The following is a 24,215-nucleotide window of genomic DNA, read 5'->3' as shown; positions in this document are numbered from 1 at the left end:
CACTGTTTGTCAAATACTGCTAATTTTGTGTCCTAAATATTTCCTGAATTCATCCCTTTGTCTAGATAGCTCATAAACAGCTCAAATTCAAAATATTAAAAGCTTAACTCATTATTTCCCCTTCCCAAACCTGCAGCTCTTCTATATGCTCTATGAGGATATTATCACTGTTGCGTTGCCAAATCTGTAACTCGGGCATTATCTTTGATTTCTCCCTCTTTTGCCTCCCATAACCAGGTCACCTCCAATTCCCGGTGTTTGGCATCCTATTCCATCAACCCACTTCTCTCCGTTTGCAATGCTATTGTTTTTCTTTTCTTTTTCTTTTTTTGCAGTAGTATCCTAATCAGTTTCCCTGTCTTCAGTCTCACTCTCTCTGACGTCTTCCACAGTGTAGCCAGATCTGATCAAGTCAGCAACTTCCCATCTCCACCCAACATTTTCTAATCCTTTCATTCTCACTTTTTTTTAAACCCCCTAGACTGCAAAATCTACTAAATAAATCATAATCGTTACCTTCGTCGCCCTGCACCTAGCACAATGTACTTGGCCATAACAGATGCTCAGTCAGTGTGCTCAACCTACGCTCGCCCCCTCTATTCACCGGTTATTTACATCAGATAAACCCCTGACCCGTTCTAGGTGCAGCAGACCTCTGGAGGCCCAGGGTAAACATGACCATGAGCCAGTGTCCTTAAATTAAAGCTATCAGGACCTGCGCAGTGGCTCACGCCTGTAATCCTAGCACTCTGGGAGGCCCAGGCGGGCGGCAGATAGCTTGAACTCAGGAGTTCAAGACCAGCCTGAGCTAGAGCGAGACGCCCATCTCTACCAAAATGGAAAAAAATAGCCAGGCGTTGTGGCGGGCGCCAGTACAGAAGAGGATGCATATCCCAAGACATCTGCATGATGGGGCCTTAAAGGCTAAAGTCATCTTATGGCGGTGGGCAAACACCGTCCCCTCTCTGGACCTCCGCTCCCTCCAAGCCTGGGTGGGTTGAGAAATAATGGGCTCCTACGTAGCGCCAGCGCGTCCTGGTGCGCGTGCGCGGGGCGCCGGAGCCCGGGCGGGGGGCGGCCGGGAGCCGGGCTTTAACCCGAGCCGCCTTCCCGGCGGCCCCCGGGGGAGGCGGGACCAAGCCGACTCCCGCGGTTTGGCCCCGCCATTGGCGGGCGGTTTGAATGACGGAAGTGACGGTAGCTAGCAAATGGCCGAGCCGCAGGCGCACAAACGGCTTTTGGCGAGCTGATCAGCGAATGCCGTGGAGGCCCGATTTCTCAGAGCTGCGACTGTGGACTCCGGGTTCGGGGTCCCCAGGTGAGTGACGGCGCCGGGGCTGGGAGTAGGGAGACCCCGCGGGTGTCCGGCGTCCACGGGCCTTGCCTGCGGTCCGGCCGCGGCTGTGGGGCTCCTGCAGCCATGAGGGCGTCCGCCCCCGACCGCCAGCGCGGTGCGAAGCGCTGCCTGGGGCCTGCCGCGCAGGGGCTTTGCGTGGGGTCGGGTCGCGCGGCCTCCTGAGCTTGTAAGCCGGCGGGCGGCCGCGAGGGCCGCTGCTGCTGCTGCAGACTCCTCCCCCGGGTCACCGCTGGACATGGCCTAACACCTGCTAGCTGTTGAAGAGTATTGCCTAGAACCGTCTGCCTCCCTTAACTCCTATTTTCATCTGTCTCATGGATTAGTCTTGCTTCCTTAGGAACTTCATGTAAATGGAATAGTCTTTTGTGTCTGGCTTTTTTTTTTTTCCAAGTCAGTGATATTCGAAGATATTAAAAGCTGTCAACAGGGCGGCGCCTGTGGCTCAAAGGAGTAGGGCGCCGGCCCCATATGCCGGAGGTGGCGGGTTCAAACCCAGAAACTGCAAAAAAAAAAAAAAGAGCTGTTAACAGCTGAGTTTTTAAAACAATTGCATGCCTTTGAGTCTTCAATATTTAGCATGCATTTGGCAGTTTCTCACTGACTGAGGCGCATAAGCAAGCAAGACTGTTGGGGGAGATACTACTTCCTTTATACAATTTAAGAAAACAAGACTAGGGCGGCACCTGTGGCTCCAGGAGTAGGGCGCCGGTCCCATATGCCGGAGGTGGCGGGTTCAAACCCAGCCCCGGCCAAAAGAGACAAAAAAAAAAAAAAAAGAAAAGAAAAGAAAACGAGACTAAACTGATTCGGCCAGTGTCTTCCTGCACTTAGTAAGCGCAGTGTTGTCTTGAGCCCAAATCTTCTAAATTTAGTATTTTGTGATTATCATGTACCGAGCGCTGTGACAGAATCCTCAACACAAAATCTTGCAAGATGAATAGTATCATTCTCATCATCGGATAATAATAAAACACAGAATTTTTAAATTCATATTTATAGGACTAAGAAATAAATGGAGCAGCAGGGTAAACCGCCTTAGAGTAGGGCTCCAGTTGATAAAAGAATAGAAGGAATAACAGAAATAGAAAATACTATTTGATGACACCATGGAAGTTTTTCAAACAGTCATTGTTGGATACTAAATGTAGTGGGCAAAAGTATTATGAAAGACATTTATGTAGCCTCTTCATCAGATAGATGAAAGGGGAAAACAGCAACTACACTGGAGAAACCTAGGTAGACATCACTTTAATCAAGTGATTAAAATTTGTATCACTAGTAGTAAGACCTAGTGTCATCATTTACCTCTTGAAATTATGCACCAGGAAGGATATATCATGGGGTTCTTGACCAAAGTGCATAACCTCAGTCTAATCACAAGAAAAAAATAACAGGGTCTTGAAAAGAAAGAGAGTGAGGAAGTGTCCAGGATTAGAGGAAACGACAACCTTGTCAGTCATGAGAAAGTGACTCACATACCTTCCTCTCATAGCCAGTGACTGAATAGTAAGGATACTAGGACAGGCCTACTTCGGAGACACTCCCCACAGGTCTTTCTCAACCCTTTAGACTACATGCCTCTCTAAGAGGCATCTCCTCTTCTCTGTCAGGCTCACTTTGAAGCCTGAGGTACTCCCAGCTTTTACCAGCTCCCTTCTCTTACTCCTTTACATAGGCATTTCTCCTGATAAAAATCCTTGCCAGTTTAATCCCGTTTAGCTTCTGCCTCTTGGAGGATCCAGAGTTACGCAAAAGCAAATGCAGTATGTTGTTCTTGGATCGAGTCCTAGTGCAGAAAGTAGACATTAGTGGTATAATTGACATAATTTGAATAAGGTCTAAAAAGTATTAGGGCCAGATTTGGTGGCTGGTACCTGTCATCCTAGCACTTAGGGAGGCCAGAATGGGGGGATTGCTTGAGACAGGGAATTTAAGACTGGCGTGAGAAAGAAGGAGACCCCATCTTTGTAAAACAAATTAGTCAGGTATAGTGGCATGCGCCTGTATAGTCCCAGCTACGCAAGAGGTGGAGGCAGGAAGATCACTTGAGCCCAGGAGTTTTGGGTTGCAGTGAACTATGATGATACCACTGGATTGTAGCCCAGGTGACAGCGTGAGACACAATCTCCAAATGTAAAAATAAGAAGTATTGTGCTAAGGTTAATTTTTTAGTTTTAATCGCTGTATTAATGGTTACATAAGATGTCGACATTGGAGAAGTTGGGGAAAGGGTATATGAGAATTCAAAGTCTGAAATTGTTTACAAATAAGTTTAAAATTCTTTTAAATTATACACAAAATAGTTATTCTGTTGTATCTTAGGAGCTAAAAATAATAAATGTGTATGTTTTTCTGTAGTCTACTGGCATGAGATGATAGACATCCAAAAGAATCTGAAAAAAAAAAAATTGGATTTTCCTGTTATATGGAGATGTAACTTAGAATGAAATACAAAAATCTAAGTGTATCATCGGAGGGATTCTTACATATATATACACCTGTGCAACCATCATGCAGATCGAAATATAGACTATCCCCGGCACTCCGACAGTCTCCATGTGCCCTTTCCTAGTTAATGACCTCTAGAAAGGTAACTTCTATTTTCATCTCTCTCATCATGGATTAGTCTTGCTTTTTTATGAACTTCATATAAATGGAATAGTCTTTTGTGTCTGGCTTTTTCTTTTTTTTTTCCGGTCAGTGATATTATGTTTATGACATTCATCAGGAATTAGTTTTTTTTTGTTTTTTTTTTGAAACAGTTTCACTTTGTCGCCTTGGGTAGAGTGCTGTGGTGTCATAGCTCACAGCAACCTCAAACTCCTGGGCTCAAACAATTCATTTGCCTCAGCCTCCAGAGTAGCTGGGACTACAGACTCCTGCCACAACACCCGGCTATTTTTTAGAGATGAGAGCTCGCTTTTGGCCAGGCTGGTCTTGAACTCATGAGCTCAAGCAATCCACCTGCCTAGGCCTCCCAGAGTGCTAGGATTAAGGCATGAACCACCACGCCACCCCAAGGAATTAGTTTTAATAGTTTGAATATGAGTGAATTTTCAGACCTTCAGGCAAATTAATAAAGGTACATTGTGAAGACTATACTCTTGCTGATTTTTCTTCTTTATTTGGTTCTTTCCTGTTTTTCGGTCCTCACTTGACAAATGATGAAAACAGTTTAAATAAATGTTTCTTCCTCCACGTGTGTTAGTATGTCAGAGAGTTAGGAACCATTTGGAATAAGGAAACCACATTGTTCCCTTGGCTCTGCCACTAGGTATTGTCCCTGAGGGCAGGTACTTCACATGTTACCGAGAGGCCTTTGTATCTAAATGTATATAATAAGAATAATCAGCACTTTCCCTGCCCTTACTAGAGTCTCGTATCAAATGAGTAGAAAAGGATCATCTACAACTTCCTAATAAATTTGTTTCAGCAGGTAATATTCTTTTTTTAAGAGACAGAGTCTCACTCTATCACCCTCAGTAGAGTGCAGTGACATCACAGCTCACAGCAACCTCAAACTCCTGGGCTTGAGTGATTTTCTTGCCTCAGCCTCCCAAGTAGCTGGGACTACAGGTGCCACAATGCCTGGCTATTTTTTTTTTTTTTTTTTAGAGATGGGGGTCTCTTGCTCAGGCTGGTCTTGAACTTGTGAGCTCAGGTAATCTGCCTGCCTCAGCCTCCCAAGTACTGGGATTGTAGGCTTGAGCCACCGTGCCGGGCACAGTAATTCTCGTTCTACTCACTCGTCCACTCCTGACCCGGTCACTTGTGTTTTTGTGGGGACTAATTTCACACTGTCTTGGTATTACTTGAAGTTTTTCAATTACAGTTTGTCTCTTCCAGCTAGATTCCTAAAAATTGAAAAATGGTGGCTACAGTTTTTAAAAAACTTTAATATTCACATAAATGTAACAAATTACTTGCAGGTAGTATCTCACCTACTATGGATGAATACTGTTTTCAATCAGGTGTAAAAAGCACAGGGTCTCAGAGACTGAGGGACTAACCATAGGGACTGATACTTTTTCAGTGACTTCTCCATCATAACATAAGCTCAGGGAGACCCAGTACAGTCTCCCTGCTTCATGTCCATTGCCTAAAAATAGTGCCTTGCACACAAGAAGGTACTTCAGTGTGTTGCACGGATGAGTCAGTCAGCGAGTTAATTCCTGTTAAGTGTTACACAGAATACAGTCATATCAGTATAAAGTTATACAGAGTCATTACTACCAGGTTTTTGGCAAATGATCTGGGGAAAATCTTTTCAGAGTAATTCTGAGAATTCCTCCTTCCCGTCAAAGTACCACTAATATGAGTGCTAAATTTGACTTGGAGACCAGCCTGGGCAACATAGTGAGACCCTCCTGTACAATAAGTAAGTAAAGATTTAAAGCAGTGCTGAATTCGTAATTGCTAATTGTAAATTATTTACCCAAATTATTTCCTTTGTATGTATACAGCCCTTTAAGTGTCAGAGTATTAATATGAGTTTTAAAAACTAATCTTTACTGCCCTGTTTTCATCGTATATATCCTTATAAGCATTTCTCTTTTTAAAAAATTCAGAATCTTCATATATAAAGTACACAGAAATGAAAAGAAAAGTAGTGAATGCTGGCAAGCTAAGATTGAGTCCTAATGAGGAAGCATTCGTTTTGAAGGAAGATTATGAAAGAAGACGAAAACTAAGATTGCTACAGGTATGATTTATTGGAAATAAAGTTTTGAATTCTTTGCCTTCCCCAAATTTGTATATTGTTGCACTAGAATTTTCTAAATGTTGTATTTTAAAACTTTTTCTGGCTGGACAAGAGCCCTGGTTCTTGCATATTGACCAGTTTTGGAACATTTGAAAAATGGCCTGAGAAGGTGCCTATAGCTCAATGAGTAGGGTGCCAGCCACATACACAGAGGGTGGCAGGTTCAAAACCGGCCTGGGACAGCTAAACAAAAAAATAGCAGGATGTTGTGGCAGGCACCTGTAGTCCCAGCTAATTGGGAGGCTGAGGCAAGAGAATCGCTTAAGCCCAAGAGTTGGAGGTTGCTGTGAGCTGTGATGCCACGGCACTGTACCAGGGTGACAGCTTAAGACTCTGTCTCAAAAAAAAAAAAAAAGAAAAAGAAAAATGGGCTGCGATGGTAAATAGATTAGAGAAGAGTTAGTGTATAGGTATTATTTGACTCAAATATAGAAAAATTGTTCTTAAAATATCACTCTTTAAAATGATCTGTAATTGGTGATTAGAACAGGAAGCTTATAATGACTTTGAAGAAAACTTAACTGAAAAGCACAGTGGTTATGGTGCCAGCCACATACACCAAGGCTGGTGGGTTCAAACCCAGGCCAGGCCAGCTAAACAACAATGACAACTGCAACAAAAAATAGCCAGGCATTGTGGTGGGCACCTGTAGTCCCAGCTACTGGGGAGGCTGAGGCAAGAGAATTGCTTGATCCCAAGAGTTGGAGGTTGCTGTGAGCTGTGATGTCACGGCACTACTGAGGGTGACATGGTGAGACTATCTCTTAAAAAAAAAAAAAGAGTATTACCTGCTGACGAGTATTACTGCCTGTCACGGCACTCTACTTAGGGTGACATGGTGAGACTCTTACCTCTTAAAAAAAAAAAAAAAAGTATTACCTGCTGAAACAAATGTATTAGGAAGTTGTAGATGATCCTTTTCTACAAGCAAGACAGTTAAGTCTTTGTAAGCATGTTTCAGGTACTGTTTCGTCTAGAATCAGTGGTGATGTACCACAGAAATGAGGTTCCAGTCTGGTTCTATCTTTATTCCTCTACTCTGTAGATTTTGTTGAATTTTGTTTTATCTTTTTAGCCTTTTCTAGGTTATTAGAATGATAATGACAGTCCCATTAATGCTTTGGATGTTAAAAAAAAGGTCATCAGTTATTGGACTTTAGAAGTAGAGATTTTAATTTTTTCTACATTCCATAGCCCTTATACTATAAGATGAATATTCAAGAGAAGTGATAGGCCTAAAGAGAATGCATTTGAGTTACTGTTTCCAAATAGCTTTTCAAAATAGTTTAAGCCATTCTTAGCTTTCTGGGCTTTTAAAAACAAAACAAAACAGGCGGTGCCTGTGGCTCAGTGAGTAGGGTGCCGGCCCCATATGCCGAGGGTGGCGTGTTCAAACCCAGCCCTGGCCAAACTGCAACAAAAAAACAGCCAGGTGTTGTGGCAGGCACCTGTAGTCCCAGCTGCTCGGAAGGCTGAGGCAAGAGAATCGCGTAAGCCCAAGAGTTAGAGGTTGCTGTGAGCCGTGTGATGCCACACACTCTACCCGAAGGCAGTACAGTGAGACTCTGTCTCTACAAAAAAAAAAACAAAAACAAAAAACCTTTCATATGGTTGAATGGATATTCTTTAGGTTCGAGAACAAGAAAGAGATATCGCCTTACAGATAAGAGAAGATGTAAAACAGAGGCGGGATCAGCAACTCACTCGTCTGGCAGAGGAGCTAAGAGCAAAATGGGAAGAATCACAAACTCAGAAAATACAGAGCTTGGAAAAACTATATTTGGCAAGTTTAAGAAGTATGGGAGGAGGACATCAACAGGCCAAGGAAAATGTGAGTGAGAACTTACTCAACTACCTGACTGTGGCGGTGACATTAGTTAAAAAGTCAGTTGTAGTTGCAAGATAAAATGTTTCCATGTGTAGAATTGGGGGCAGTGTGGGGGTGTGTTTTTATGATCCGTTTAACACAAGTTGAGAATAATAGTAGGTGCATTTCCTAGTGAGAGTCCTGCCAGGTAAAATCCATGTCAAAATCTGTCTTCTATCATCCCATAATTATATTAGCCTAGTCTCTTATGGTACTTAACTGTGTAAATAAAATAGCCTTCTGAATCAGCTGTTCATCTCAACCATTTTAGACAGATCCAGTAATACGAATTCAGATTTTCCATTGCAATATCCTGCTATTGAATGCATATACACTTGGATTTCATTCACAAGTAGCAAAAATTCTTCCATGACTTTTAGAAAGACAAACTAGAAATTACTCAATATTTAAGACTGCTCTCTGACTTTATTTTGTTAATTGTGATTTACTGAAGTATCTTTAAAGAATATGGCAATCTGGCTCTTGGTCTCTAGTTTTAGTCTATATTTTTAGTAATAGCCTTAAGTTCTGACCAGAATTTTATAGCTTTATGTGTGCCACCATTAACTTTGTGCTTTAGTGCAGTGTCAAACTCTGTCACAGACGTGTCAAACCTCTGTCATTGAATACCACCTTCACAATTTTTGCCTTTCCTAGGGAACTACCCTATTACCATGTATTCGACATTTCAACTTAAATGGACTCTTTGACAATTTGACCTTGTCCGAAGTAGTTTGATATTATATTTATTATTGTAAAATGGTAAATGATTACATTGACCTTTTTTTTTAAGGGTCAGCGTCTCACTGTGTCACCTAGGCTCCAGTGGAGTGATATAATGTTAGTATCCTATAACCGCAAATTTCTAGGCTCAAGTGATCCTCAGCCTCTCAAGCAGCTGGGACTGTAGGCATGTGCCACCCTGCATGGATGATTTTTTAAATTTTTTTTTGTAGAAGCACGGTCTTGTTATTTGGCTTAAACTGTTCTCAAACTCCTGGCCTTGAGCGATCTTCCTGCTACAGGCATGAGCCACTATGCCTGGCCTACTTTAAATTAAAATATTTGTGTTTGTCCCCATCAATAGTGTCATTACAATGCTTGGGAAAACCTTGCTATAGTATGTAAGAAGAGGAGGCAAAATCGAAAGGTCATTTTTTTCTCTTTTTGGGGGTGGTGGTGAGGGGACAGTCTCACTCTATCACACTCAGTAGAGTGCTGTGGCATCACAGCTCATAGCCACCTCAAATTCTTGGGCTCCAAGGCTTCTCTTGCCTTAGCCTCCCAAGTAACAGGGACTACAGGCACCCGCCACACGCCCGGCTATTTTATTGTTGTAGCTGTCATTGTTGAGCAGGCCCTGGCCAGGTTCTAACCTGCCAGCCTTGGTGTATGTGGCCGGCACCCTAACCACTGAAGTGAAAGGTCATTTCTTGTATCAAACAGATGCATTTCTATTAACAGTTTAAGATGACATTTTAAGTAATGTATGTTTTTAGGAACCTGATTTGGATGCACTGGCATGGAGGACGGCAGAGAGGAAAAGAAAAGCAGATCTGAGGCATAAAGAGGCACTGCAAGTACAGAGACACCAAAAAGAAGTGTCAGTGAGCCAAAAAACCTGGTAAAGTAATGATAATGGTTACCATGGGCGCAGCGGGAAGGAGAGGCCACGTAGGATAGTATGTAAGCAAACGTTGAAGAAAAGTCACGTAGTATATCCATTCCATTTGTTAAACTTGGTTTAAAAATAATGCAGTGGGGAAAGTGATTTTGCTTAGGTGAACATAGTAATTAAGGAGCTTTCTCTCCAGTTGTGGTTTCAACATTGCTAGTTTAGCAGCAATTATAGAAGTTTCTGGAGAAATATATGACTAGTTCATAATGCACTTCAACCATAATCTGTCTTCAGATATAAGAAAGAAATAAAGGAGTAATTAAGAACATCAGAAGGTTTTGTGTAGGGCAGGGCGTGGTGGCTCATGCCTGTAATCCTAGCACTGTGGGAGGCCAAGCTCTGCCTGAGTTCAGGAGTTGGAGACCAGCCTGAGCAAGAGTGAGATCCCATCTCTAAAACTGGCCAGGCGTTGTGGTGGGCACCTGTAGTCCCAGCTACTTGGGAGGCTGAAGTAAGAGAATCACTTTAGCCCAAGAATTTGAGGTTGCTGTGAGCTGTGATGCTACTGCACTCTACTTGGAGTGACAAAGTGAGACTGTCTCAAAAAAAAAAAAAAAGTGGCTCAGTGCCTGTGGCTCAAGTGGCTGAGGTGCCAGCCACATACACCACAGCTGGCAGATTTGAATCCAGCCTGGGCCTGCCAAACAACAATGACAGCTGCAACCAGAAATAGTCGGGTGTTGTGGCAGGCGCCTGTAGTCCCAGCTACTTGGGAGGTGGAAGCAGGAGAATCGCTTGAGCCCAAGAGTTGGAGGTTGCTGTGAGCTGTGATGCCACAGCACTCTACCCAGGGTGACAGCTTGAGGCTCTGTCTGAAAAAAAAAAAAAAAGTTGTGTAGACTGTGGAAGTCATTAGTATCTTTTGCCTGTTGTAAAAATTAAGGGCCCTGTTACTGGTGGTGATTTTATACAGTGGCCCATTTTTATCAACTTTCTAGTATTTTCCCTCTTCACTGTTGTATGCATGTTGGATTGTGCCCACTGTAGAGCTCTGTGCCTGTGGCTGCTCCTCTCTCAGTTGGTAAACGTTGTCTTACATGCTCACTGTCTGCAGACCCTTTCCCTTTATTAAACAGCATTCCAAGCCTGTGGGGGCAAACTGGAAGATTTCTTGAGATTCTGTGACTTCTATATGTTTAACCATGAGAGTTGTATTGTGTGATATGACTATAGACAGAGAGTAATTGCTGCCATCTCTTGTTTTTAAGGCATATAAAAGCTCGAAAGGAAGCACTGATGGCGGAAAAAGAGAGGTCTGCCAAAATTACAAGTCTGCCCTCTCCTCCTCCAACTCTTTTTGAGGTAAATTACTTTGAGTGCTAAGAGGAACTAGGTTATGGTAATTCTTCTTTACTGTTAGAATTCATTGGAGGTAAAAATAACTGTCATTTGTTTAAACTTAATTTTAAATTATATAAAAACCACTAGAGTATTTTAAAATAATCCTTATTTACCTGTAAATTCTTTAGTATGTATCTCTGATGGATAAGGACTTTTTTCTTAGCATAAAACTAATATTGTTACCAATATCATCTGACACCCAGCCTTCCCCAGTATGTGTTCAGCCTTTCCCAGTTGTGTCAAAAAAAATTGCGTTGTTTGAAAAACGAATAGTTTTGCTTTCTTATGAAACTATTGATAGTTCTGCCTTTTAAAAATGCCCTTTATTTATTGGGTAAAAAAAGAAATAACTAGGTTTATTTGTCCTATAGACTTTTCCACATGCTGGATGTGGCTCATTTTTAATAGTCACCATTTCAAAGATAAAGCAATTAAGGTTCGAATAAGTTAATTCATTTGTATAAATTATAAAGTAATGAGAGGAATCTATTTCTTTTTTTTTTTTTTTCTGGTGCAAATATCTTTTTTATTTTTTTTTTATTGTTGGGGATTCATTGAGGGTACAATAAGCCAGGTTACACTGATTGCAATTGTTAGGTAAAGTCCCTCTTGCAATCATGTCTTGCCCCCATAAAGTGTGACACACACCAAGGCCCCACCCACCTCCCTCCTTCCCTCTTTCTGTTCCCCCCCCCCATAACCATAATTGTCATTAATTGTCCTCATATCAAAATTGAGTACATAGGAGTCATGCTTCTCCATTCTTGTGATGCTCTACTAAGAATAAGGAATCTATTTCTTTATGGGAGTAAAATGTATGCTTTTGTGATTTAGAGCTCATTTAAAAAAAAAATTAAAGTACAAATTAGTGTTTAAATATGTTGGTTTTCAAAAAAAAAAAAAAGAATTATACATCAAACAAAAGTAATAAATACCCAGAACTCACCAAAAAAAAACTAACAATAAATAAATAAATAAGTAAAATAAAAAATAAAAGTGTTGGTTTTCTTGCTCACATTAGCTTATTGTGGTTACTGAAATGGCTATTTGGATGATCATCAAAATTACATAGTTATTTTTATCTGAAAAGTTGAGTAGAAGTAAAAAAAAAACAAACCCCACAAATACAGGGTGTCTAGTCAGTTGTACATAGTCGTATGATTTACGCACGTGTGGTCAGCCTGAGTGCTAGATGTTCCCCCACAAATACAGGGTGTCTAGTCAGTTGTACATAGTAGTTTTTACGCACGTGTGGTCAGCCTGAGGGCTAGATGTTCCCCCAGAAATACAGGGTGTCTAGTCAGTTGTACATAGTAGTATGGTTTACACACATGTGGTCAGCCTGAGTGCTAGATGTCCCCCCAGAAATACAGGGTGTCTAGTCAGTTGTACATAGTCGTATGTTTTACACACGTGTGGTCAGCCTGAGTGCTAGATGTTCCCCCACAAATACAGGGTGTCTAGTCAGTTGTACATAGTCGTATGTTTTACGCACGTGTGGTCAGCCTGAGGGCTAGATGTTCCCCCAGAAATACAGGGTGTCTAGTCAGTTGTACATAGTAGTATGGTTTACACACATGTGGTCAGCCTGAGTGCTAGATGTCCCCCCAGAAATACAGGGTGTCTAGTCAGTTGTACATAGTCGTATGTTTTACGCACGTGTGGTCAGCCTGAGTGCTAGATGTTCCCCCACAAATACAGGGTGTCTAGTCAGTTGTACATAGTCGTATGTTTTACGCACGTGTGGTCAGCCTGAGTGCTAGATGTTCCCCCACAAATACGGGGTGTCTAGTCAGTTGTACATAGTCGTATGTTTTATGCACGTGTGGTCAGCCTGAGTGCTAGATGTTCTCCCACAAATACAGGGTGTCTACTCAGTTGTACATAGTAGTATGGTTTACACACGTGTTGTCAGCCTGAGTGCTGGATGTTCCCCCACAAATACGGGATGTCTAGTCAGTTGTACATAGTAGTGTGGTTTACGCACATGTGGTCAGCCTGAGTGCTAGATGTTCCCCCACAAATACAGGGTGTCTAGTCAGTTGTACAGGTTTACACACGTGTGGTCAGCCTGAGTGCTAGATGTCCCCCCACAAATACAGGGTGTCTAGTCAGTTGTACATAGTCGTATGGTTTACACACGTGGTCAGCCTGAGTGCTGGATGTTCCCCCACAAATACAGGGTGTCTAGTCAGTTGTACATAGTAGTATGTTTTACGTACGTGTGGTCAGCCTGAGTGCTAGATGTCCCCCCACAAATACAGAGTGTCTAGTCAGTTGTACATAGTAGTATGTTTTACGCACGTGTGGTCAGCCTGAGTGCTGGATGTTCCCCCACAAATACAGGGTGTCTAGTCAGTTCTACATAGTAGTATGGTTTACACACATGTGATCAGCCTGAGTGCTGGATGTCCCCCCAGAAATACAGGGTGTCTAGTCAGTTGCACATAGTAGTATGGTTTACACACGTGTTGTCAGCCTGAGTGCTGGATGTTCCCCCACAAATACAGGGTGTCTAGTCAGTTGTACATAGTAGTGTGGTTTATGCACACGTGGTCAGCCTGAGTGCTAGATGTCCCCCCACAAATACAGGGTGTCTAGTCAGTTGTACATAGTAGTATGGTTTACACACATGTGATCAGCCTGAGTGCTAGATGTCCCCCCAGAAATACAGGGTGTCTAGTCAGTTGTACATAGTAGTATGTTTTACGCATGTGTGGTCAGCCTGAGTGGTAGGTGTTCTCCCACAAATACAGGGTGTCTAGTCAGTTGTACATAGTAGTATGGTTTACACACGTGTTGTCAGCCTGAGTGCTGGATGTTCCCCCACAAATACAGGGTGTCTAGTCAGTTGTACATAGTATGTTTTGCGCACGTGTGGTCAGCCTGAGTGCTAGATGTTCCCCCACAAATACAGGGTGTCTAGTCAGTTGTACAGGTTTACGCACGTGTGGTCAACCTGAGTGCTAGATGTTCCCCCAGAAATACAGGGTGTCTAGTCAGTTGTACATAGTTGTATGTTTTACACACGTGTGGTCAGCCTGAGTGCTAGATGTTCCCCCACAAATACAGGGTGTCTAGTCAGTTGTACATAGTAGTGTGGTTTACGCACGTGTGGTCAGCCTGAGTGCTAGATGTTCCCCCACAAATACAGGGTGTCTAGTCAGTTGTACAGGTTTACGCACGTGTGGTCAGCCTGAGTGTTAGATGTCCCCCCACAAATACAGGGTGTCTAGTCGGTTGTACATAGTCGTATGGTTTACAAACATGTGGTCAGCCTGAGTGCTAGATGTCCCCCGAGAAATACAGGCTGTCTAGTCAGTTGTACATAGTCGTATGGTTTACACACATGTGGTCAGCCTGAGTGCTAGATGTCCCCCGAGAAATACAGGGTGTCTAGTCAGTTGTACATAGTCGTATGTTTTACGCACGTGTGGTCAGCCTGAGTGCTAGATGTACCCCCACAAATACAGGGTGTCTAGTCAGTTGTACATAGTAGTATGTTTTACGCACGTGTGGTCAGCCTGAGTGCTGGATGTTCCCCCACAAATACAGGGTGTCTAGTCAGTTGTACATAGTAGTATGTTTTACGCATGTGTGGTCAGCCTGAGTGCTAGATGTCCCCCCACAAATACAGGGTGTCTAGTCAGTTGTACATAGTAGTATGTTTTACGCATGTGTGGTCAGCCTGAGTGCTAGATGTCCCCCCACAAATACAGGGTGTCTAGTCAGTTGTACATAGTAGTATATTTTACGCATGTGTGGTCAGCCTGATTGCTGGATGTTCCCCCACAAATACAGGGTATCTAGTCAGTTGTACACAGTAGTGTGGTTTACACACCTAAAACAGGGTGTCCAACCTTATTTTTTTTCCTTCTGTTGCCCAATGAAAGAATAAGAGTTGTCGTAGGCCACACATTAAATACACAAACACTAATGAAAGCTGATTAGCAGAAGAACAATCTGTGCATACTTTTTGTGATATCCAACACCAAAGATAAGCAAAAAAAGCCTCCATGGCCTGTGGGTTTGACAGCCCTGAATTATTTCCTCCGCCTCAAGCTTCGTTCCGACTTTTGAAGAGACTAGGTTAGTTTCTCCCGTTCTGCATTTGTCTCACTGTTTGCACATGGTGTCCTGCGTTTTTAAACTGGAGGTTTAAGGGCCTGATTATGTTTGGGCAGGATCCTGTATAGATGATGCCATGTAGTTTATTGCATGAGTTAGGAGGCCCATAATGGGAGGTTACTCCCTATTAATAATGCTAAGTCTGATCATCTGGTTATGGTGGTGACTACAAGGGATCACCATCAAAAAGTTCCCTTTTTAATTCCCAAGTAATCTTAAGACAGACATAATTCTTCATTTCCCCCACCAATGTTGAGAGTACAGGGTTGGGGTGGTAATCAATACCAATGGTGATAAATGTGCTATTCTTTGCTCGTCTGTGAATATCGCTGTGGATTTGTGGATTTTTATTTATTCACTATTACATAATTATAGTCATTCTTTCTATTCTTGCTGATGTTTGTAATGTCTGAAATCAGGTCAGTAGGAGAGTTTGCTCTGTGTCCTCATTGCGACGTGAGTATTTCCTTGCAGGCTGGCCCAGCAGATGACCGAGGCACACTACGTATTTACCCTGTCCTACTTCTGGAATCCCCTGAGAGTCCTGGTTCTTTCTGGTGGAGAAAAAAATGATACTTAGAAATGAAGTCTTATTTGACTAAAAACCCTTGTTTCCGAAAGAGCCATTACCGAAGCCAGTACGCATGTCTGGAATAAAGCAGTGTCTCCGTATGTTTTCACGTGGTTGTGAATGTATGGCATAGAAGGGCGGGAAAGGGTTTTGGTTTGGGAAAGACATGGAGTATTGGGGGAGACGGGGAAGCCTCCCTGATACGGACATTGTCTCATGTACACAAGATAGATGTGCATCTGTAACTCTCCTTCTCCAAGGAGATAAAAATATGAACGATGAAAAGCCTGGGGAAATGAATCTAGACTACTTTTAGTCTTCTCAAACCAAGAGGTCTTCTTTTTTTTTTTTTGAGTAAGAGTCTCACTTTGGCTCCTTGAGTAGAGTGCCATGGCATCGTAGCTCACAGTAAACTCATGCTCTTGGGCTCAGGCGATCCTCTTGCCTCAGTTTTTCTGTTTTCAGTAGAGATGAGGTCTTGCTCTTGCTCAGGCTGGTCTCAAACTCCTCAGCTCAAGCAATCCACCCGCTTGGCCTCCCAGAGTGCTAAGACTACAGGTGCAAGCCACCGTGCCTAGCCAAGAAGATCTTTTCTTAATTAATTCGAGAAAATAGTGGGGTTTTTTTGTTAACTAAAATCTTCTTCTGAGAAAACTATTTACCTGGTAAAGAGGGTAGTTACTGTGTACGCCCTCCTGTTATCTCTGGGAAACTGAGGCAGGAGAATCACTTGAGGTCAAGAGTTCGAGATTAGCCTGAGCAAAGTGAAACCCATGTCTACTAAAAATAGAAAAATTAGCTGGACATGGTGGCACACACGTGTATTCCCACATTCCTACATTGTAGGCTGAGGTGGGAGGATCACTTGAGCCCAAGAGTTTGAGGTTGCTGTTAATGAGGCTGATCCAATAGCATTCTAGCCCAGGTGACAGAGTAAGACTGTCTTAAAAAGAAGATTTTAGTTGTACTGGCTTTTTAATTCATATCTCATTTAATTGGTGATTAAATGAGATATGAATTAAATTATTGCTGCATGGTGATGTAATTTCTGTTTCACAAATGAGGAAAATTGAAAGTCAAGGGCTAATTAACCTGACCAAAGTCACTGAAGAGATAAATGAGAAAACCAAAGTTTATGTCAAGGTCAGACTAATTCTGTAAAACTCAAAATGATCTTTTTACTGTGATACATAGCTTCCCATGAATATTACCTTTCAGAGTTCACTCTGTTCAAGTGAACTATTTAGACACTAAAGTCTACAAATGTAAACAACTATAATCTTTTCGTAAGACTTCTAAAGAATAGTTTGCATTGACAACCCTGAGGTGCTATAAAGACTTAATCATATAGCAGGCATCTTTTGTAGTATGTTGTACGTATTAAAGACATGCTACTTCATCTTCACTGCCTTCAGAGATAGTTTGCCAGATGCAGGAGAAAATCAACTTTGTTTTATTTAGTCATAGAACTTCTCTTGACTGCACCCTTTGTTGTTGTTGTTTAAGAAGAGATGGGGCCTTGCTCTGTTGCCCCGGTTGGAATGCAGTGGTTGTTTACCATCGCCATCATAGTGCACTGCTGCCTTGAACTCATGGGCTCAAACATCCTCCCACCTCAGCCTCCTGGATAGTAGCTGGGCCTATCAGGCCTGTGCCACCAGGCCTAGCCTTTTTTTTCTTCTTTTCCTTTGCTGTGAGCCAATTGCAGGTACCTCAGAGGGCTGGTTTTGCCCTGTACCCAGGTGGATAAGACTAGAAATAGTTACCACTTAGCAAAACTAACGCTGGAAGATAGAACACAGGAGGTAAACAAAGTGATTTTTAAATCATTAACAGATCATCCTAACTCTTCCAGCATGCAGATGTATTGGATTAAGTACTTAAATGAATTTCACTAGAGATAATGTTATAGTTGATAAGGATTGGTGGTAAATCTCAGACTGATCCTAATTTTGCTCAGGTTCCAAATTCAATCTATGTAATTGCCTCTTCTGGTATTTTAAAGTTGAATGTAAATTGAATTACATTTTTATGTTAAATTGCATAATTTTACAGATTTGTTTTCTTCTGTTCTTAACTTTGTCAAGAAGCCTATAGTTAATTTTTTAAAGTCATTGATTTAAAAACTATTAAGATTCCTTTGGAGAGTGAAACATTCTTATCAATTGTGTATTATCATCTCTGATTTTGTTTTGTGACTTCATTCCATACTCATATATGTTACAAGTAAATCTTTGGTTAATTCTCAGCTTATTAAGATTTTCTCCCAGGGAGGGGAAGAAAAAAAAAGAAAGGATTTTCTCCCTTCAAGCTTGTATTGAATTTATCATGTCAGTGTTGCCATTTTATAACACTGCAAATGTTTTCTCATTCATCAATTAATTCCCACAATAATTGTCACGATGATATATGATATAAAGATAGCTGTATACCTACTTGTCTTGAGAAAGATGAGGAACAGAGAAGATCAGGGACAGCTAGGATACAGGACAGAGGGACTCAGTGGAAGTGTTAGCATTTATTTATGCATCATCTTGGTTTATTATTTTAATTTGTCTCTAATTGTTAGAACCTGTAGTTGTTACAACTGTTACTCTGAGCTTCTTGAAGGCAGGGGCTGTTATTTTACTTTTTAGTAACATTCACAATGCCTAGAGTGTTTTAAGACATAGCATACACTAAAGTTCTTTATTCGGTTGATTTAATTAAACATCAGAGTGTAGCAGGTTAGGATGGACTGACTGCATTTTTGATGAAATACAGGAAAGGGATGGAGGGAAAGTAGTGTTTGTATTGTTTTTCTGAGACTTGTTTTATTCTGGAGTAAGTGTAATTTAAATATCGGCAAGTGTGTTAGGACCAGAAGTCAAAATACATCATTAAACATTGAGGAAAGAAGTAAGGGGCTTGGTGCCTGTGGCTCAAGTGGCTAAGGCGCCAGCCACATACACCTGAGCTGGCGGGTTCGAATCCAGCCCAGGCCCGCCAAACAACGATGGCTGCAACCAAAAAATAGCCGGGCGTTGTGGTGGGCGCCTGTAGTCCCAGCTACTTGAGAGGCGGAGGCAGGAGAATTGCTTGAGCCCTGGAGTTGGAGGTTGCTGCAAGCTGTGATGCCACAGCACTCTACCCAGGGAGACAGCTTGAGACTCTGTCTCAAAAAAAAAAAAAAGAGTTACATGATTGCAAGAGGGACTTTACCTAACAATTGCAATCAGTGTAACCTGGCTTATTGTACCCTCAATGAATCCCCAACAATAAAAAAAAAAAAAAAGAGTAAGGGTAGTTTGAACTACAAGTAAAATTTTTGTTGATTAGATATGAAATGGGACATAATAGTGAATGTTGCTTTCCTATAAGTATAACAAAGTGCTTTTAATTTGATTTGACATGCCGTCTAAGCACTTTCGTATTAAGGAGATTTAAAAATGAAATGTCTCTTTATATAATTTAGACATTGAGATGATTAAAAGACATGGATTATGTTAAAGCTGCCCAGAAGATGTTTTCAAGTACTAGTGAATTTGGTACTTCTATTAAAATTTAAAATAATTTAACTCTGGGAAAAAGACATTTCATTGTGAGAAGATTTTAGCTTATCTCAGATGAGAAATATTGAAATACAAGTTACTTCTTTGCATTGGATTTAACCTCAAATGAAAATTAATGTTGTTATCCTATTTTCTTGTATTTTTCAATGTTTCATTTTCCAGAACATTGAAATAAAGAGAATTTCTGCGGTGAAAACCACTAATAGTTCTACCTACCATCATCTTTGCACTTTTGTGAATCGGGAGATGGACACAAAGCAGGTGATTGATGTGTTTGTTCACGTCCTTACTTTGATTTCTGTGTTCCCTGAATTGAACGATATCTTGGTTCTATGTATGATGTTCACCGATTTCAAAATCTGAGCAACTCTAACCATCCTATGGTAGTAATAATGATTAAAAATCTTTTAAATAGGCTTTGAATTTTCATGTCAGGTATGTGAAATTTTAATATGAATAAAAGAAAATAGTTGGCTGTTAAATGGTTCTATTTTAATACATGAACTGCCAGGTGAACTGCGTTTAACTTATGGTAGTTTTGAGCACAGGGCCTTGTGAAGCATACACATGGTGGACATAAAGCTCGTGTGCAATTTAAAGTAGTTTAACAGTAAATTGCACAACCTCGAGTCCACCCTGCACACCTCACGTGTCTCTTCTCCTGTCTCAACCTAATAAAACACCATGGACACGGGGGAAAAAATTTCTATTTTGGCAGTCGACGTGTTAAAAGCAGATTTTTAGCCTTTTTTATCATAAAATAATGCATACTATTTGGGAAAAATTTGCATATACACATGTGTAAACTATAGGAAAAATGCCAATGATTGCATTGCTAAATAGTTAATGTTTTAATGACTATATTATAGCCTTTATATTCAAACATGTACACTCATTTTTCAAAATATGATTTTTAATGCTCACTTGATATTTCATTGTAGAATTTATATAACCATTGGTTCATTTTGTGCTTCTGTAAATAATGCAGACATAATAATCTTGTACATTTTGGCTCAATGCCTATAGCACAGTGGTTATGGCGCCGGCCATATACACCAAACCTGCCCGGACCAGCTAAACAACAATGATAACTGCAACAAAAAATAACCAGGCGTTGTGGCGGGCACCTGTAGTCCTAGCTACTTGGGAGGCCGAGGCAAGAGAATTGCTTAAGCCCAGGAGTTTAAGGTTGCTGTGAGCTGTGATGCCACAGCATTTTGGCGACATAGTGAGACTCTGTCTCAAAAAATAAATAAATAAACAAATAAATAAAAATAATCTTGTACCTTTTTATCGACAATAGAAATGACTGGTTTTAAATTCTATAACATTTAATACAGATCATTAAATTGCCTTTTAAAAAGAAAGCATCAGCAACATAGGACCATGGCCATTTTACTATACCCTTGTTTGCATAGAATGTTATGATTTAAAAATTATTGCTGGTCTTAAGAGTAACAAAGAATATACCCTTATTGTAATTGCTATTTCTGCCCGGTGTGGTAGCCACACCTGTAAATCCTAACACTTTCAAAGGCCGAGGTGGGTGGATTGCTTGAGCTCAGGAGTTCGAGACCAGACTGAACAAGGGTGAGACCCCCATCTCTACTAAAAACAGAAAAATTAGCGGGGCGTCATGGCTGTTGCCTATAGTCCCAGCTACACAGGAGGCTGAGGCAAGAGGATTGGTTGTTTGAGGTTGCTGTGAGCTATGGACGCCATAGCATTCTACCCAGGCAACAGAGTGAGATTCTGTCTCAGAAAAAAAAAAAAAGGAAAAAGAAAATGTGTATGATCATTATTTCTTTGTGATACTGGTTTTTAATTTTCTTATGTTGGACATGTTCGTATACTAGGAAATTAAACTTTCTCAATATAACATTCATAGGGACTTTAGAATGCAGCAAATATACATTTTAATTAACTGATTAATAGTAACTTTTAAAATCAATATTTAGTTAAAGACCCAAAATGAAATATCATTATCGTAGAATGAATTTCTGAGATACAAGAATAAATCTGAGATTTATTTAAAATCGTTAATTATGATTTCAACATTATAGGAATAACTTCGGTCTGTTGCTGACTTGCTTTTGTGATTACTGCATTTTTGCAATATTAAATAAATGTTGCCTTTCAACTAAGATTGGTGAAGAAATTTTTTTCCAGCTCTAGTAGCGTAGAGTACTGATAATATGATAAAATTAAGTGATTAAGCTTTCTTTTTTGAAAGTTTCAATTTCTGGACTCGAAGATTGGATCAGTAGTTACAAAACAGTTTTTTTTGTTTGTTTTTTGAGACACTATGCTGCCCTCGGTAGAGTGCGGTGGCGTCACAGCTCACAGCAACCTCAAACTCTTGGGCTTAAGTGATTCTCTGCCTCAGCCTTCCAAGTAGCTGGAACTATGTGGGTGCCCGCCACAAAGCCTGGCTATTTTTTTGTTGCAGTTGTCATTGTTTAGCAGGCCTAGGCTGGGTTCCAACCTGCCAGCCCCGGGCGTATATGGCTAGCACCCTACCACTGAGCTACGGGCACCAAGCCTACAAAGCAGTTTTATGAAAGCAGTCCCAGAAACTAAAGCTTTGTGTACTGACTAAAGAAGATGCTTTCTGAATATTTTCAGGAACAGATTTATGATTGTACACATTCTAAAATTTTCCTTTATTTGTTGCTTTATACCATCATTTAGGAGAAAACTGTCCTGAAAACCATGGATTTAAAATGTGATGAGCAACGTGTTTGGCTTTCAGGATAAAATTCTCGTAGTGCTCATTTGTACTCAGCTTATATTACATACATGACATGCACAATAATTTAGGATTTTTCCTGAACTATAATGATGGGATATTTACAGCAGATATCATGTAAAAAATACTTGCTTTTGGGCGGCGCCTGTGGCTCAAGGAGTAGGGTGCTGGTCCCATATGCCGGAGGTGGCGGGTTCAAACCCAGCCCCAGCCAAAAATCACAAAAAAAAAAAAAAAAATACTTGCTCTTGGCTTGGTGCCTGTAGCTCAAGCGGCTAAGGCACCAGCCACATGCGCCAGAGCTGGCAGGTTCGAATCCAGCCTGGGCCTGCCAAACAACAAAGACAACTACAACCAAAAAATAATAATAATAACAATAGCCAGGCGTTGTGGCAGGAGCCCGAGGAAAGAGAATCGCTTAAGCCCGAGAGTTGGAGGTTGCTGTGAGCTGTGAATCCACGGCACTCCACCTAGGGTGACAGCTTGAGATTCTGTCTCAGGGGAAAAAAAAAAAAAATGCTTGCTCTGTTGGTATATGTGTTGTTTGGTTTTGGGGGGTAGGGGGGTTTGGACAGTCTCACTCAGTGGCCCTGGATAGAATGCCATGGTATGGTAAGCCACTGGGCTCAGCTTGTATAAGTGTTTGAATGTTTTTCTCTTCAGCAGTTTTCTGTAAATAAACTATTTTCAGCCCTGGTGTGGTGGTTCAGGCCTGTAATCCCAGCATTCTGTGAGGCTGAGCAGAAGGATCCCTTGAGCCTCAGGACTTGGAGACTGTCCTGAGCTAGAGGGAAACCCCATCTATACTAAATATAGAAAAAGTTAGTCGGGTGTTGTGTTGTGTACCCATAGTCCCAGCTACTCCATAGGCCGAGGCAGGAGGATCTCTTGCCCTCTAGGAGTTTGAGGTTGCAGTGAGTTAGGTTGATGCCACCACACTCTATCCTGGGCAACAGAGTGAGATGCTGTCTCAAAACAAAAAAAAAGAAGAAGGAAAAATAAATAAACTCTTTTCGTTTGTCCAGTTAACCTTTTTAAGAGCTGCTATTGTATTTTTTTTTAATATCCTGATAAAGTAATTCCAAAATCTCTTGTATGTTATAAAATATGTCTTCGGCTAACGTACAGTGATGCAAGTGGCTGCTGTAGTCCCACTTGGAGTCAGTAATTCTCTGCGTGTTCTGCTACAGTCACTTTCTTTACATACAGCTAAACAGGGCGGCGCCTGTGGCTCAAGGAGTAGGGCGCTGGTCCTATATGCCGGAGGTGGTGGGTTCAAACCCAGACCCGGCCAAAAAAAAAAAAAAAAAAAACCACAAATACATACAACTAAACAGAAGTGCGTATGTTTGAAAGTCCTACATTGCTGTGGCTTTCTTCATGTCTATTCATTTGTCAGTGAGTTACACAGCAATTTTTGGGGGGTGAGGTGGGAACTATGTCGCCTTCAGTACAGTGCCGTGGCATCACAGCTCATAGCAACCTCAAAGTTGCTTAAGTGATTCTCTTGCCTCAGCCTCCCGAATAGCTGGGACTTCAGGAACCTGCCACAGTGCCCGCCTATTTTTGGTTGCAGTTATCGTTGTGTAGCAGGCCTGGGCTGGGCTCAAACCTGCCAACTTCCAGGTATATGGCTGGCACTCTACTCACTGAGCTACCGGCATCGAGCTGAGCAATTTTTAAAAATGTGTTTTTCATTCTAAAAGTATTTCTTCAATCAGATCCAATTTATTGTTTCCTGTGAGACCTAGAAATGGCTGTAAAAGGTGAAGCTGAAATAGTTAAGTTCATCAATTTACCATGTTATATCATACTTAAAAAGACTTCTGTCCAAACATGAGATGTACATGGTGCAAGGGGGTATTTATTAGTATCATTTACTGTTTTGTGTACATAATTGTATTTCATGAAAATTTTTTCAGAAACATGTTTTCCAAATAAAATTTCTTGACTGGGATTCATAGTTTTTGCAAATTTTACGTATCTTTTATCTTCAAGTACTGAAAATGTTGTCTAACTATTATTTCACCATGTTTTTGTTTAAATTTTTAATTGGCTTGACACAAATCTATAAAAGGTTGTCTTCCTAAAACATTCTTGTAAAATCTTGTTTTGAAGTTTGGTCAGTAAGAATAAAATTTATTTTTTGGTCCCTAATTTTTTGCTAACCCTTTATTTTCTTCATATCCTTAATTTATTATGTCTGGACTG

At 41.1% G+C, this 24,215-nt stretch overlaps 1 protein-coding gene across 9 annotated transcripts in view; it reads left to right on the top strand.

The window, feature by feature from the left end:
- The first annotated feature begins 1,216 nt into the window (after positions 1–1,216).
- Positions 1,217–24,215, top strand: part of CEP295 (centrosomal protein 295) — a 71,026-nt gene continuing 48,027 nt past the window's right edge. For 4 of the 9 annotated variants that reach the window (XM_053559992.1, XM_053559989.1, XM_053559991.1 and 1 more), the window contains exons 1-6: positions 1,217–1,318; positions 5,926–6,059; positions 7,750–7,950; positions 9,486–9,610; positions 10,873–10,966; positions 19,418–19,516. In XM_053559992.1, the coding sequence (XP_053415967.1) occupies positions 1,258–1,318; positions 5,926–6,059; positions 7,750–7,950; positions 9,486–9,610; positions 10,873–10,966; positions 19,418–19,516 (714 nt within the window). In that variant the 5' untranslated portion in view covers positions 1,217–1,257. Of the gene's footprint in view, positions 1,319–3,656; positions 3,948–5,925; positions 6,060–7,749; positions 7,951–9,485; positions 9,611–10,872; positions 10,967–15,706; positions 15,803–19,417; positions 19,517–24,215 lie in introns of those variants that run through there. The other 5 variants (XM_053559990.1, XM_053559993.1, XM_053559994.1 and 2 more) reach the window with 5 other exon arrangements.

The sequence above is a fragment of the Nycticebus coucang genome, chromosome 14 (assembly GCF_027406575.1).
Source record: "Nycticebus coucang isolate mNycCou1 chromosome 14, mNycCou1.pri, whole genome shotgun sequence".
Lineage (NCBI taxonomy): Eukaryota > Metazoa > Chordata > Mammalia > Primates > Lorisidae > Nycticebus > Nycticebus coucang.
This window is presented reverse-complemented; position numbering and strand designations above follow the sequence as displayed.